Below are 16892 nucleotides of genomic sequence, written 5' to 3' on the forward strand. Positions count from 1 at the left end.
ATCTTAATCGGAATCAATTATTTAGATTCTAACTGAATAAAGTCACCAACCGTCATGTTATTTATACACTTACTCTATGATTAAATATATATATATATATTTTTTTCACATGCAATGTTTAATCTGAGAATGAAGTATGTTTTCATTTATTTTGATCCTTCTTTTCTCATTTTAGGGTGTTACTGGCATGGATGGACATCCTGGACCTAAAGGAAACATTGTAAGTCTGAGACGCACACACTCTCGCACACAAACACGCTTATACACGCATTCACTTCATTATCCTTCTGTTTTCCACCCATCAGGGTCCTCAAGGTGAGCCAGGTCCTCCTGGACAACAAGGCAACCCCGGAGCTCAGGTATTGATCAAGCCACGCCCACTTAGACACTGTAGAACCCGCCCTTCATCAACTTCACATTAACCTTTACTCCTGTCCTCCTTCCACAGGGGCTTCCAGGTCCTCAGGGAGCAATCGGACCTCCAGGAGAGAAGGTGAGATTGGAAGGATGGATCTCTGGTTAATGAATTAGTGCCTTTATATAGAGTTTGCAATGTGCCTTGATTTAGAACTAGATTATTTGAAACAGGAAGTGTGTGCTGAGTGTTAATGGATTTTGAGTGCTCATGCTGGTTTTCCCGTCTTCAGGGTCCCAATGGAAAACCAGGCTTACCGGGAATGCCAGGAGCCGACGGACCTCCGGTGAGTCTGGGAAATAGACACGCATACATACGCGCTTCACATCTGTTAATCTCAGGCTCTATTGTTCGTGTATCAGAGAGATTTCATTGTATTAATAATTACAGTACAGTGATCTGCCTGGCAATTCTTTCTTCACTGACACACATTGTTCAGATCCGTTCTCAAAGCTTTTTCTATCCACACGGCAAATATTCTGTGGCTTTATAGTGTCAATTATTGCAGCATAACTGATACATTCTCTTTATCTTTGTGTCACAAACACAGGGCCACCCAGGAAAAGAAGGGCCATCAGGAGAGAAAGGAAACTTGGTACATTTTTATCCTTCCTTCTTCTATCCAGGTTTTTATAAAGACAATTCTCTTGCATAAATGTAGCTTATTATTAATAACTCAATCATAATGAATTGCACTTTACAGGGACCTCCTGGTCCTCAAGGGCCAATCGGATATCCTGGGCCTCGAGGTGTAAAGGTAGGTGTTTCTTGCATCTCAGTGGTCATTGAAGTACTCAAAACAATCTCTGATTGGTCAGTAGAGATTAGTGTAGTTCTATAGTAGGAAGACTTCTAAGATACCTTTTTTTGGCCAGTGCATAGTCAATGACATGATACAACACTATTTTTTTTCAACGAGACCTATTAAATATATTTCATATAGATGATCACTTGAATATGGTGAGGATGTATTACTGAATTAAAATTAATTTAATTGTTTTGCAGGGTTTCAAATCGTCCTGCGATTGTAACAGACAATAAAAAGATGAAATTCTTAAAAAACATTTTTTTAATTATTATTATTTCTTTATTTTATTACATTATTTCTGTTATATTTATAGTCTTCGCGGAGAAGGCAATCCGAGAATGCGATTGTGCAGTGGGAATGCAGAATTGAGTGTTCCAAATCATTAGGGCTTTCACACCAGAGGAACGTTTTCATAGTTCCAATAACTATTGGCGGAAATCCCACCTTTCTGTATGTTCTCACCGCAGGAACTGAGGATGACTTTAGTTCAAGGAACGCCTTTTGGGAGGACTTAATTAGCTCCTACTTCAGAGTAGGGTCTAACACTGCACAATAGGAACTACCAGTGACGTAAGTGTTCGTTGATTGGCTGCCGCAGCCGAAACACCGGAACCCACCATTTTTAAACAGCCGTGTAAACACACAGTTTACATATACTTACTCCACGAACAGAAAGTGAATGAAAGCGAATGTCTGCGGTGTTGTGTTCTTTTCTCAGTCTTGATGATATGTATCACTGCAAGTAGTCATAGGAGATTTCGTCTCTTATACCCCATACACATATAGTATGATTTTGGGCTGTCCCAGGCGAAAGATGACCAATCGTGGCGATTTCTGTGGTTGTGGTGGCTCCTAAACAGTGGTCCTACGTCGTACTGTGAGAGAGGTTCAAAGAAGGCCGTTGTTCAGTCTTGCGAGCAAAGATAGCCTGGGATCATTTTCTGACCGTGACTTGGCGCTAAAACTCAGTACCCCAAGCTCCATTTGCAAAATTGGCTTGCCAAGTTAGGCTCCTTTCCCTAGCCATGACCGCGCCCATATTCTCCTCTTTCGCTTCCTCTTCTTTTTTTAGCGCACATAAAAACCACAACTGCCAAAGTGCGATTCATCTTGCTCTATTTATTTACCACTAGCACACGCTGATGACGTTTTATTCTTCTATACTAACTTGCATCGTAGCCTACGATTCAATAGGTGTTATCATCGTACAGTCTACATACTACATGTCGTACCCAAGTTTATTAGATCCACGTCGTACTGTGTGATTTGTAATGATCCTTATGCGCCAGAGAAATGAGGGCGCCGCCATCTTTAGAATATTGTCTTTGAACTTCCATTTTTGCAGTCGCTCTGTATATTTCTATGGCATCGCTGTCCAGGAGTAATTAGCTTTTGAAGTGGATTTACTTAATATAAAGTTAACGAAAGTTATCATGAGGATTGTAATGTTTAAAGCAGATGTCTTTACAAATGTCAGTTGATCGGGAAGATTTTAAAACGAGCCGTTCATTCATAAATACGCAAGATCGCTGTGAAAATACAGACCGTAAGTCAAAAGACAACGAGCTCAGCGCTGAAAAGGGGCGGGGCTACATAAGGTCTATAGGATTGCCGAAATCGAAGTCTGTAGCAGGCATTAGACTCCTTTTTTGCTTTCAATCGCATAACTTAAATGTCTACATTGAATCTCCGTTATCACAAAACCCACGGCACATGACAAAAGCACAGCTCCGATCACGGCGTCCTCCATCCTCCAGTTGTTGACGTTGTCCAAAAGCAACCAGGAAAATTTCCCTAGGGGAAAATTTAGTTCTCAGGGGACTGCCCTGGTTGCTAGTTTCTATAAAAAAAAAAAGCCCCTATTCACTTGTGAGGTTGCATTTCAGTTAGGATGCTTGCTTGCCCATCTAGCTTTGCGACATTCTAACATAAAAGTCTATTGGAATCAGTTGTGAGTGGAATCTCCTATTGGACTTTGCGTTCTAAATCCGTCACTTAAGAGGTTCCAGTTCAGTTAGGATTCTGCCAATGTAGATAGAAGAGAACAAGGCGGCTTGTTAGGGTTTGGAACAGAGCTTTTATCACCTTCATGGTTTATGAACAGCGTTCGTGAGACCGTGAGTCCATCATAGGGGTTTGGGTTCTCAGATGTTTGTAGTTTAGATGGACTCTGTTGATCTCAGTTCTTTTTTTCTTTCGCTCTTTCTATCCGCAGGGTGCTGATGGAGTCCGCGGACTGAAAGGAGGCAAGGGTGAAAAGGTAATTTTAGAGTGTGTTCGTGTGACTGTGTCTGTATGGATACGAGCTGTTGTGTGTGTGTGTGTGTTCCGGTGGCTAATGCACTGCTCCTGTGTCATTAATGTTTCATTTCTGCTTCTGAATATGGAAACCATAACATACTCCAAGATGCATTTTTGACCTTCTCGCTTTGGTCATTAAAAAGTTTTATCCTGCGAGAGTGCAGCAGGAAAATAAGATCAGGCCCCGGCAAATAGCAGAAATAGCAGTTGCCATGGAGATCGTTCCCTTCGCATTTGTCAAAAAAGGGGTATTATGTGCGAAAGGAAGTTTGCAATGCTCTCAGTGTCAAATCTTCTTCTCTTTCTTTCTCAGGGAGAAGATGGATTTCCTGGATTTAAAGGAGATATGGGCATCAAAGGCGACAGGGTAAGAGACTTATTCTCAGGTTGAAGAGGTTATTTGTGTTTGGATTTATCTCTGGGGAATTATGGGATTTGATCTTTCCTCTCTGTCTCTTTACACTTCGGTTGATCTTTAATTCTCAAAAGCGACTCTGAAGAAGCAGATAAATAACAGTGGGTCTATATTTAGGAGTGCATCACTATTACTTTTGCTCATACGCTTTGGGGTTTGAACAAATATAGATATTCACTGAAGAAAGGACCCAAGCTGTATCTAAGGAGCAGAACCTGGGGATTGGTCACATAGAAATGTGCTAATAACCACTCAGAACACCTTAGCCATCACATATCCCCAGATGACACACTCCTGAGTCCATTTCACAGACTGTAGGATGCATTTTGCACACAGAAATGGCAAGAGATTTTGTCATTGAGGGCCCCAGAAGTCAGTTTTCCCCTCGGTCGAAGGGCACGTAATATTCACACTGCCTAATTGATCGGATTTTTTGGGTGTTATAAAGTACACTGGCTAAGCTGCGTCGCTGGGTAAATGTCTGTAAATGAACAAGCGTGTCTCACTCTGGGTTATTAAAGGCCAATATGCAAATACTTCTGGATTTAAGTGGGTGGACATTGTCCCAAATTAGTGCCCAGATTTGCCTATTATGTCTGTTAAAGTGGATAAACATATCAAACACACACACACTAATGGCCAGATTTACTAAACAGGTCAAATTAGCGTGAGAGTGCAATCCCATAAATGCGCCGATGGGGGTGGAACGTTCTGTGCACAAATTATAGGACACAGCCGGATCATTTCCATAATGACCAACGCAATCTACCAAGAGCAGCGCAAATTAGCATCTGGTATAAGACATGCTTTTTTTGGATGGTAAATAATGGTGCAAATACCAGTAAATTGACTAGCACAAACCTTAGTAAATCACCTTGCATGATTCATTTAAATACTCTCCTCTCATAAATTTTGCGTCTGAAAGGGAAACTCCTACTAATACATATGCAATAAGGTCAGCAGCAAAAAAACTGCTTCCACATCTTTTCAGCGCTAATTTTTCACTGCGGGTCTTTAGTAAAACACCAAAAGAGGGTTTGCGCTGGCGCAAGTAAATCTGGCCTTAATTGTCCACATGAACTTGTTTTATAATCAATTTCCAACATCTTTTATTCAAAGATGTCCACCTTAAATCAAATTAATAAACAGCTGCACAGACATATGTGATATACACCTTCACTGACCACAAAAATATTCAAAGGCCTTTTTGATTCACTGAAATAAGGAGATTACAATAAATAAAACAATTAAATTATAATTACAATTTAAATTATTAAATTGTAGAATTCCAGAATTTTGAATTTTAGCTTATTTTAATGCTTGTTATATCTTATTTTAAAACATTTTAAGTCATATTGAGGCCTTTGAAAACTTCTCATGAAATGATGTTTTATTAACAAAGTTCGGGAGGAGCAGGTTCAGATAATTAACCAAATTATGCACAGCTGGAGATTAATCAGTAATCAACTCAATGACAGAGTATAAATTCACAGCAGACCAATCTCTGTTCATTGAAAGTTTGTCAGCATCCCTCCTCCACCCCATCTCCTCACTTCCAGTTCCATCTACACTTACCAACTGGGGGGAGTACTCTGGGTTCGGGCCTTACTCCGAGCTCGGAGCCCTCCCCACGGACAGCACGCCAAATATGCATAAACGTATTGTACTAATTATATGTAGATGTGAACTTGTGAAATTAAAGGTGCATTGCACAACATTTCATGTTAAAAATACACGTTTTTCTAACCCACACATGCTTAAACAATTGCCCGATGGGCTGAATGAGCCCTTCTATGATCACTGCGATTGCCTCTATAATCCTGTACAGTAAAATAAACAAGAGGGATTCGGGTCGGAATTTGAGACTGGGCGTGACGTCATGCGCGTTCAGTTGCAGTGTTGCAGTTTCGCTTGTCGCCAGAGGGGGCATAGTTCTGCAAAAACTGAGAGACTTGCGCAATGCACCTTTAAAGAGACCATATTCCATACTTTTTAATGTATTTTTCCCATTAAGGTCACTTATAATATTAATTCACGAGTTCACATGTACATGAAATCAGATGTAGTAATTTATGCGTATTTGGCGTGCTGTCCGGGAGAGGGCTCCGAGCTCGGAATTTGGCCCGAACCCAGAGTACTCCCCCCTTTTTACTGGGATAAAAAACCAGCCAAGAGTGAGGTGATGGGGTGGTGGAGGGATGCTGTGAAACTGTCATGGGACAGAGGTGAGGGAAGGCTATATTTATACCGGCTTCCTCTTGTGCTGATTGGTTGATTACCTGAACGTGCTTCTCCCGAACTTTGTTACATAAAACTTCATTTATACATCCAATAATAATGTTAGTCAAGGATTCTTGCACCAAAAAGGTCATAATTTAGTTCTTCATGTCAAGTTTCCCTTAGAATTTCTATATGTAAATGAGCTGTGATATGATTGGCTTATATATACATTAGGTGGTTTACTGTGTTATTCATCAGGATGGGCCTCTAAATTGATTGAACGACCTTTTGAATCTTGATGAGTGAATGTGTGTGTGTGTGTGTGTGTGTGTGTGTGTGTGTGTGTGTGTGTGTGTGTGTGTCTTTAGGGAGAACTTGGTGCTGCTGGACCCAGAGGTGAAGACGGGCCTGAGGGACCCAAAGGAAGATCTGGTTTGCCTGGAGATCCTGGACCACTCGGGCCGTTAGGAGAGAAGGTGAGTGTGAAACTGACAGTATTTTAAGGTACGCCCCTGATGCAAAGCCTATTCCAGTAGCTATATGTTATCAGATACTTTCTTTTGGCAGTTCAAACTGTTCAAAAGTTTTGGGTCTAACTGTTTACTCTTTGAATAAATTTAAAAACATATTTTTTGAGTGAAATGACTTGCCTTAAAGGGACTTTACTACACTGTATAGTATGTATGCAGTTAGCTTAGCAACATGCTAGCGTCAAACTCCATTGAAATGAATTGTGAGTCAAGTCTCCTGTACACTTTGCATGAGGAGAGCGTTCTAAACCAGTCTCAAATCAGAGGTTCTTAGTTAGGATGATGACAGAAAGGCAGCATGAGGTTTTGTAACAGAGAGAACATTTGCTCTGTCAATAAACTGAGAGCTTTATTCATCTTAATTCTGGAGTGACAGAAGCAAAGCAAAGTTGACTTTGTTGTTGCACCTTTATCAATTAAAACAGCTTTCATTCTTCATTCTGGGAAAGGCTAACAAGATTAGAGCACTAGCAAAACAGAATCAACAGGAGTATAAAACATTATATATAGTAGCATTTGAATATGCAAATGATTTGACATTGTTCAACACTTTGTCAGTGTTTTGTCACGACTGATTAGTTATGTTTCTTCTGTGTACTCTGGTTTTAGGGTAAGCTTGGTGTACCTGGGTTACCAGGCTATCCGGGAAGACAAGGCCCCAAGGTAAATATACCCGATCTGCCTGTGATTACCCAGCATCCACAGCATTCGTGTTCGAGTGTGTGCATGTATTGATATAAGGACAAGGTTGTGTGTGTGCGCGCATGCATTAGAGTGGGTTTGGAAGGCAGACATGTTTGAACTTCTTGATCAAAGCTAAGTGGATTTACCCATAATGCCATCTGGTGTCAGCTTTCCGTTTGACCGTGACCCAGCATGCACTGCTGCAACAGCACTTTTCTTCTCTTCTCCTCATTTTATCCCTCTCTCCCTCCTCGCTTTGATGGACCTGTGAATTAATCTCTCTCTCTCTCTATCTCTCTCTCCCTCGCTCTCTCTCTCTCTCTAACTCTTTAGGGTTCTCAAGGATTCCAGGGATTCCAAGGAGCCAGTGGAGAGAAAGGCACAAGGGTGTGTTAAAAAGAAATCCACGTGGAGTTTTCCTCTCTTTTTATTTCTCTCACACACCCTCTTTCTTTATCCTTTTTTTTTTTTTTTTTTTTTGCAGAAAGATATACTCCCTCTGGTTTTCTATTGAGTTTATGAATTTTGAGAAAGAAATGCTTGATGATCATGTAACATAATGACATATAATATATAATAATGATATAATACAATATAGAATACATCAGATGTACTATAAGCCATAAATAAATGCAATTTGATGAATCCTGTGAAGTGAGCAAGAAAATCAACTCCTCTATTCCAGTAAGACTTATTCTCTGTCATGTGATATCAAAATGCAAAAAAAGTATGAAGGGTTATTAATCGTAACTAAAACTATTAAAAACTATTAAAAATGGATAAACTTAAAGTAAAAGAAAATTAGAAATAATAAAATAAAATAATTAATTAGTTTAATTTAAAGCACTAAAATTGCTAACTGAAATAAAAACAATAATCAACCAAAAAAGTAATATTTATAGTATAAAATGACAAATGCACATTGAAAATTGAAAATTGAAGTGAAAACTTAAAATATAAAAATTTAAAGTTAATTCAAAATATAAGTTAAAAATATAATGCTATACAAGTTTACACAACATTGTTATACCAAACCTGTAAGATACCCATAATGATATATTAGGCAGAATATATTATGCACAATGAAAGTGGTTGCATTCTGTGAAACTCAAAAAATGACAACAACACCATAAAAGTATATAATAAAAGTGGTGATTTCGACTTGTGCACTATATATCAGAAGTAAAATGCAGGTGTTAGTCTCAGTGTATAGAAGCTATCAGGTCTCTGAGCTGTAGGGTGTATCAGAGCCCTTATGGCCAAGAAAAGCTGGGAAATGCCCTGAGTAAACTCACAGCTCTCCGCACGGATGCTTTATTGGCTGTATATCATCACTTTAAGCTGAGAGCGGCAGCCGGCTGCCATTAGGAAGACAATGCAGTCTCCCATAAACACATTATAATCCAAAAACATCTCATTTTCTCAAACCATTAAACACACGCACACATGCACGCACGCACGCACGCACACACACACACACACACACACACACACACACACACACACACACACACACACACACACACACTGGATTCATTTGTTGATGCAAAACTTTCTTTATTCTGTGTAACTCTGCATTAATTATTCATGAGATGGATGGTGCTAATATAATGTACAGATAATTAAATAATCACAATGTGTTCTACTAGGCTGAAGGAAATATTGCTTGTGGTTTTGTTGAAATACCGCAAATAACGGCTATCCTTTTTACAGTATGACTGAAGTGAATCGTGAGAATTTAACAGCTTGTATGTATTTAGTTACCTCTACTTCTCCTAAATTATAATAATAAATAATGTTATTATTAAAACAAAAATAATATTGAATTAACAATTATTCACATATATTAATAATTATTCTTAATTTAAAAATGTATTTATTTTACTAGAATGTATTAATTATAGCATATCTCATGCAAATTTAAAAAATATAATTATTTACACAATGCAGTTTAATTATTTTGTTATTGTTAACTTAAAAATACTTATTTATTTATTTTACTAGAATGTAATAATCATTCCATTAATATCCTTTAACAATAAAGAATATTAAATTAACAATTATTCCCATAATTCACAGTTTAATTCTGTATTATTGTTAATTCAGATATATTTATATATGTATTTTACTCGAATGTAATAATTATAACAAATCTTTTAATACTACTTCTACTAACTACTACTACTAATAATAGGGAACTGACACAAAATATTCTATGTTTTGAATTTTTGCTTTAAATTCACGTGTTATTCTCTGTCACACATAGGGGACACTAGGGAAGCCGGGCCCCAGAGGACAGAGAGGACCCACGGTAAGGCAACAAAGTTAGGACAAAACAAATGATACGTACTCTTTTGATGACTAGTTTAGGACTGCTTTCTCATATTTGCACACTTCTTGTGATTCTCTCTGTAGGGACCCCGTGGTGAAAGAGGGCCAAGGGGACCAACAGGGAAAGCAGGACCAAAGGTGAGGCTGTCCTTTCCCCCCACCAATTTACATTTGTAATATTATACAATGTAACTTTAATAAATAAATACTATAAAACACAAATGTAAAAACACAAAGAAAAACATATCATACATACATTCACGCATAAATAAAACAATTGTTTGGCACATACAAATTCAGTTAGGAAAAGCACACCACACCCTGACTGAAAACATTTCTGGCTTCAGGATATTTTAAACCTCTCTCATCATTTGTGGAGCCATGAAAGCTTAAAGCAGACACATTGACAAGAGCTAATGGAGCTTCTAATACATTTTAAAACGCAATGTTTGTCTCATCTGCTCAGCTGGAGCAAATTAAAATGCAACAGGAATTTTACCGATCTACAAATCCTCCATCAGTCAAACAAATCTTTAATGGCACTCATTACTTCAGGCAATAATCATAGATTTTACTTTATAAATAATTTATCACATTTGCATGGTCATTTTATACTGCATTTACAAACTGAAATATTAAAAATGTTCTGTTATATTTCCCTCCGTCTTCGTCCTTTACTCATTTGCTTCTCCACCCACCTCCACAGGGCAATTCAGGAAGCGATGGCCCCCCAGGACCACCCGGTGAACGGGTACGGTATTAATAACAATTGAATCCTTCCAAAGTATTGATTATTGGATATTGCTTCGGAAAGAGATTTACCTTCCATTTCTGTGCTGTTTTACAGGGTTTACTGGGACCACAGGGACCTGCTGGATTCCCCGGCCCTAAGGGTCCACCTGTATGTGACGTTAACACTATAGATATAACTATCGAAATACCTCATCCAATCATTTGTCCTGATTCCTTCTCTCTTTCTTGTTTTCAGGGACCTCCCGGAAAGGACGGACTGCCCGGACACCCTGGCCAGAGAGGAGAGACTGTGAGTGGCGTCTGAAATGACCACAAACACTTTCGCTCACACACTTATAGAAATAAACTCACTTACGTTTTCTTCTCACAGGGTTTCCAAGGTAAAACCGGACCTCCCGGACCCCCAGGTGTAGTCGGACCTCAGGTAAGAGGAACACAGAATGCTGATGTCATTATTGTGACAAGTTTGAATTTTCTGAATGATTCTAGAAATCCAGAATAGCGCCACTAATAAGATTCCACTTAAACGGGTTAGTAAAACGAATGTAAAAACTGAAAAAAAAAAAAAAAAAAATTGTATAAGGAAAATTAAGCCTGTTTTTTACATTTACATTTTTTTCCCATTGTGGCATTATTTGTATTTTCTAAAATACTAAAAACATATATTTCTATCGACACCAGATGATTTTAATTACTGTATTAGAATTGAGAATAATGACAGTAGGCTGGGGGGAAAAGGAGTCCAATTGTCATGCAAATAATATAGCAATGCAAAAGAATTGTTCAAAAGTCTATGCATTATCATTATTTTGATGTTGGGGTGAAATATGAAAAATAAAAGTGTTAATATTGCTTACTAAAACTAAAACTGTCAAAAATCTTTATCAGTAATTAAAATAAAGCTTGAAATGCAACCTGAAAGTATTAAAATAAAATCCCATTTAAATCATCAATACATGCTATAATAGTATATAAATAACACTTAATTCATCCTGAACCACAATCTTTTGAAGCAAACACCTATCAACAAAACAGAACTCCCTAGCAACCACAGAGCAATACTCTGGTATGAGGCAGAGCCCCTCAGGAAATGTAAAAATCTGCTTTCCAGGGCTATGCTAATTTTAGCTGTTTTTAAGCATATTTAAGATGCTTCTACACTCTATTGTATCTTTAATGCTCTGGAGGCATCAGACACACTAGACTCTGGGCTGCATCTACGATCCACAGAAGAATAAAACATTATAAAGCATTTGGCTTAGAAAACAGCACACTCTACACATCCATCTGTTTTTCCTGCATCAGTACCATAGGCTGAGGCCAAAGACATGCGATACATATTCATGAGGCTGTCACCATCACTCGGTCATTAGATTATCTTAAAGGTGTCCTAAGTTTGTCACTGGGGAATCATAATGGCTCCATTAGGTTACATATGGGCCGTTTGTTGGCCTGTCTGTGCTTTGTCACCTGACATGCTGTTGTTGATGCAGTTAGATGTTGGCGCTGGCTGAGTAATGAATTATTCATAAGCAATCATGATATTCTACTTTTTATGCAAATGTTGAGGTGGGCACAGGTTTAAACTGGGCCACACACACATATGGATATTCAAGTGCACATGCTCTGCCATGCAAATTGAAGCATATAATCTGATTTTCTTTCATTCTTCATGTTGCATAATTTGCATATCCACTTATCTTTTAGAAACACCTGTAGCATCTTTATTATGTTTTCCAGACTTTTTGATTGCTTTCCTAGATTATATAGTGAAACACTTTTTAAAATATGAAATAACTAATACAACAGTTCATTGTTTTCTCAAAGCATTGATAAAAAAATTTATCGTATGGCTTTTGAAATAATGAATCGTTTTTGCTCTAGATTAAAAATATAATTTGAATGAAACATAAGTCATGTGCAACCTCTGTGAATTGCTTTGTTGTGGTAAATTAAATCATTCTGAATCTTCAAATTGCTTTTGAATAGAATTGATTCATTTACGAATCATCATTTGAATTGATTCCAAGATTCATCTACCCCAATACCTTACCCATAATCCATCTCTCTTTTTGCTCAGGGACCAACAGGTGAGACAGGACCAATGGGAGAGCGAGGTCACCCTGGACCCCCAGGACCACCCGGTGAACAGGGTCTACCTGGATCTGCGGGCAAAGAGGGAGCGAAGGTGCAACAAATTTACACTTCAGCATTTACGAACAAAACAATTACAAATGCACAGGAATACATTTCCTGTGTTTAGAAGTGGTTTACAACATCATATCTGGTTCTTTGTGTTCACAGGGAGATCCAGGTCCAGCAGGGCCAACCGGTAAAGACGGACCTCCAGGACTCAGAGGGTTCCCAGGCGAGAGAGGTTTACCAGGCCCTGTGGTGAGTATCAAGAATGAAACATGCGATTTGAACAATCCCATAACCCTAAGAGTTAAAGGTAGGGTAGGCAATTTTCAGAGCGGCTAGCAATAGCAAGCTAGCTTTGAAAGCATAAGATCCCACCCTTCCTCTAAAGCCACGTCTCCTTCAAAACACATAAATGCGTACCACAGCAGAGATTGCAAAGCGTCACAAGAGACGGCGTTAAACTAGCTCATGTCTCAAAGCACATAACATTACAATAATAATGAACATAAACAACTCAACGAGCCCTGACCTGTACCACCTGACTGCTGCAGATTAATTTCGCCGCTGATAGTGTTGACATTGAAATGCATAAATTTGAGTCACAGACCTCTCTGAGTTCTCTCTGACAGTAGTTATGGCCTGAACGCAGCATAAGCTGGTTGTTTTGGTTCAGGAGGCGTCTGCTGTTTCGGTTGTGCTGCTCGGTGACTGACGTCTGTCTAATTCTGCATAGCATGAAACGCGCTAGTGACGCGTGATGTCTGCGTGAGACATACGCTGACAGGCAGGTAGGACATCGTATCGAATGCAATGATTGGGTGAACATTTTATGGTCCCACGCCTTCCACAGACAATTATATATACATATAAAAACATTTAGACCTATAACTTAGTGATTGCTATCAGGATGTGAAGAGACTTTGAACCAGCATAACAAAAGATGTTTCTAGAACAAATCGGCTACCCTGCCTTTAAACTTTGTGTAACTCGCCCTTAAGTTTTGCACAGTCGAGTATCTCTCTTTTCATGTTTTGTTTTTAACTCTGAGCTTTTTAGTTTGTTGTTCAGTATAAATAGAACATCCCCTGTGTCTCTAACCTTCAAACATGTCGTGCAGGAGCGCATGGATGTGTTTGTGTACGTTCAGCAGTTTATGTGTCTGTTTGCAGGGATCAGCTGGCTTGAAAGGAAGTGAAGGACCTCCAGGGCCACCTGGACCCGCTGTAAGTAGACATTGTCTGTCTTTTTGTCTGACTTTTCTCCAAACGCTTTGTTGTTTGCTTGTTTACCTTGTTTTGTCTTTCTCTTTTATCCTTTTGCTCCACAAACTGGCTTTTCAGTGAGTATAGTGATTCAGTGAATATGATATTGATTTATATCTACAGTACCAGTCAAGCATTTGGACTCAGTTTCCTAAATCAGTATATTTATATATAAATTAGTTTTGTATACTATTTATTTCATGTTTTAGAGTGACATGTGTAGAAAAAGCATCAACAAGGGTCCAACATACACTACCGTTCAATAGCCCGGAATTAGTACGATTCTCTTAAAATAAATTAACACTTTTATTTAGCAAGGATGCAGAAAAAAAAGAATATTTTTTTCCCACAATTCTACTGTTTTTAATGTATTCAGCTTTGGTGAACATAAGAGGCTTGTTTCAAATACATTAAAATATCTTACAGGCCCCAAACTTTGAAAGAAGAAGCTCAAGTATTTATATAAAATTTCATGTTTATTATATATTTATTATTATTATTAACTATTAAAATAAAATGTGGAAAATAGTATAAATAAAGAAAAAAAAGTTGTGTCCAAATGTTTGACTAGTGTATATTTATAAATCATAGATGATTCTAGATTATCAAAAGGTTTGCTATTCACCTCTTCTCTTTTCATGCAGTCTTGACTCCAGCATTTTTGAATACTCAGATTTTACAGATGTCTTATATAATGCTGCATAGTTATATAATCAATAATTGCAAATGCAGTGCTTATTTCTGCATTAAAATCATAGCTTGTTGTTTTTATATGTGCAATGCCGGCTGTCTACGCCTCCATATGAATTCCTCCAAGAACAAATGCATAATTAATCAAACATCGTACTAGCTAATGGTAGTCGCTGCATGTACATTGGTTATGAAATGTCATATTGACATTCATAGGGTTCTCCTGGTGAACGTGGTCCTGCTGGCCCAGCTGGTCCTACCGGCCTCCCGGGCCGACCTGGACCTCAAGGACCCCCGGGCCCCGCTGGAGAGAAAGGTGGACCTGTGAGTACACGTTTGATCTTCATTTATGATCCCATTGCACTGTCATATGGTTACAATATTCACTATATCCTCTCTCTCTCTCTCTCTCTCTCTCTCTCTCTCTCTCTCTCTCTCTCTCTCTCTCTCTCTCTCTCTCTCTCTCTCTCTCTCTCTCTCTCTCTCTCATATTAGGGTGAGAAAGGACCTCAAGGCCCAGCTGGTAGAGATGGTATTCAGGGACCTGTGGGGCTTCCAGGCCCGGCTGGACCCATCGGACCCCCGGGAGAGGATGGTGATAAGGTATAGAAGAAAGTGAAGTGTTAGAAAGTTAGAGAAGGAAGTTTGAGAAGAGAAATGAATTAAAAATAGAGAGACATGGGCATGTAATTGATGATCATGGTTGAATCTGGTGGGTTTGCTAGATGATTAGATCAGGATGAGGAGAAGTGAAGGTCACATCACACACACACACACACACACACACACACACACACACACACACACACACACACACACACACACACACACACACACACACACACACACACACACACACACACACACACACTTACAGATCAAACTACTCAGCTGTCAGATCAATATTTTCTTTTAATGAAGGGATGGATGGTTAGGGAAGAAAATGTGCGGTTAGCCTTATTGTAAATTATCTGATTTAGCACTTAGGTGAACGTGTAAAGGAAATGACATCACCATGACACGCTCACACACACCTACACAAACAGATTTGGGGTTAGTGTAGGTGTGTGTGACACCAACATGTGTTAGCATTGGCAGTTTTAAGGTGTGAGCAATATATTTGAAGAATGTTTGTGTCAGCTCTGCCATGTGTGACAGGTGAAAAGCCTTCTGGGAAATATAGTCAGAGGAATAAATAACAGTGTTAGTTTCCTAAAGTCTTCACAAACAAAAATGGGCCAAAAAGTCTTACTGTGGGGCTTTTTTTTAACATGTCCCCTGGCAATACTATATGTTTTTGTATATGTAAATCTTTTTTTTCTACATATGATAGTATCATTGCATTATTTGATTTTCCTTGGGTTGCCATTAATGCTTTGCTGTTTAAAAGTTGTACGATATTTGTTTTGAAAGATATTAATACTTTTATTTGGCATGAATTCATTAAATTGATTAAATGTGACATCAAAGACATTTATAATGTTGCAAAAGATTTTATTTCAAAAAGATGCTGCTCTTTTAAACTTTCTATTCATCAAAATGTATTTAAAAATGTATCACTGTTTCCACAAAAATATTAAGCACAGCAGCATTTCTTGTTGAAATAATTAGAACTGTTTCTTGAGCAGCAAATCAGCACATTAGAATTATTTCTGAAGGATCATGTGACACTGAAGACTGGAGGAATGATGCTGAAAATTCAGCTGTACATCGTGAATATGATGATCATAAAATACCATGGTATCACCATCTGATACCATTATTGCACTATCGTCCACAATATAATATGTTAGACAGACATCTCCAAGAACAACAGATATTGTATTTGTATTTGTTCTATCATGTGACCAATTTGCAGATATTTGCATATGTAAATGCCGCTTTATTGTGACAGGGCGAGATCGGAGAACCAGGACAGAAGGGAGGCAAAGGTGACAAGGGCGAACAGGTGAGTCACTCCGAATTCACTGTTTACATTTACATTACAATTCAGACTGAGAGAATCATTTATTCAACGATTCCCTGTTTGGACTCGTCTGTTTGTTTGTGTCGTTCTCCCATGATGACCATTCGTTCTGTTATTACCACTGTGCGGTGATTAGTATAGATGTTATGGAAATCAAGTAGCTTGCTTATTTCTTTCTTTCTTCTCATTTCTTTTTTCCCCTTTCTCTCGCTCTTTCTTCCGTTCTTCAGGGTCCTCCAGGGCCTACCGGTCCCCAAGGTCCTAGTGGTCAGCCGGGTCCTTCTGTAAGTACTCTGAAATATCCATGTCTCATACTGTATGTTGTATGTCTTGCTGCGGTATATGCAGTGTTAGTGATGTCACTTCCTCCCTGCA

At 38.5% G+C, this 16892-nt stretch overlaps 1 protein-coding gene across 2 annotated transcripts in view; it reads left to right on the plus strand.

Annotated features, from left to right (window-relative positions):
- col5a1 (procollagen, type V, alpha 1) overlaps nt 1–16892 on the plus strand; it is a 94507-nt gene that overhangs the window by 62047 nt on the left and 15568 nt on the right. For both annotated transcript variants that reach the window (XM_081390607.1, XM_081390608.1), the window contains exons 22-45: nt 176–220; nt 306–359; nt 449–493; nt 648–701; nt 966–1010; nt 1119–1172; nt 3439–3483; nt 3838–3891; nt 6528–6635; nt 7299–7352; nt 7707–7760; nt 9640–9684; nt 9789–9842; nt 10411–10455; nt 10552–10605; nt 10693–10746; nt 10828–10881; nt 12538–12645; nt 12762–12851; nt 13769–13822; nt 14768–14875; nt 15047–15154; nt 16446–16499; nt 16748–16801. In XM_081390607.1, coding sequence (XP_081246733.1) covers nt 176–220; nt 306–359; nt 449–493; nt 648–701; nt 966–1010; nt 1119–1172; nt 3439–3483; nt 3838–3891; nt 6528–6635; nt 7299–7352; nt 7707–7760; nt 9640–9684; nt 9789–9842; nt 10411–10455; nt 10552–10605; nt 10693–10746; nt 10828–10881; nt 12538–12645; nt 12762–12851; nt 13769–13822; nt 14768–14875; nt 15047–15154; nt 16446–16499; nt 16748–16801 — 1494 coding nt within the window. The remainder of the gene's footprint in view (nt 1–175; nt 221–305; nt 360–448; nt 494–647; nt 702–965; nt 1011–1118; nt 1173–3438; nt 3484–3837; nt 3892–6527; nt 6636–7298; nt 7353–7706; nt 7761–9639; nt 9685–9788; nt 9843–10410; nt 10456–10551; nt 10606–10692; nt 10747–10827; nt 10882–12537; nt 12646–12761; nt 12852–13768; nt 13823–14767; nt 14876–15046; nt 15155–16445; nt 16500–16747; nt 16802–16892) is intronic.

Source organism: Scardinius erythrophthalmus (assembly GCF_964197995.2).
Source record: "Scardinius erythrophthalmus genome assembly, chromosome: 17".
NCBI lineage: Eukaryota > Metazoa > Chordata > Actinopteri > Cypriniformes > Leuciscidae > Scardinius > Scardinius erythrophthalmus.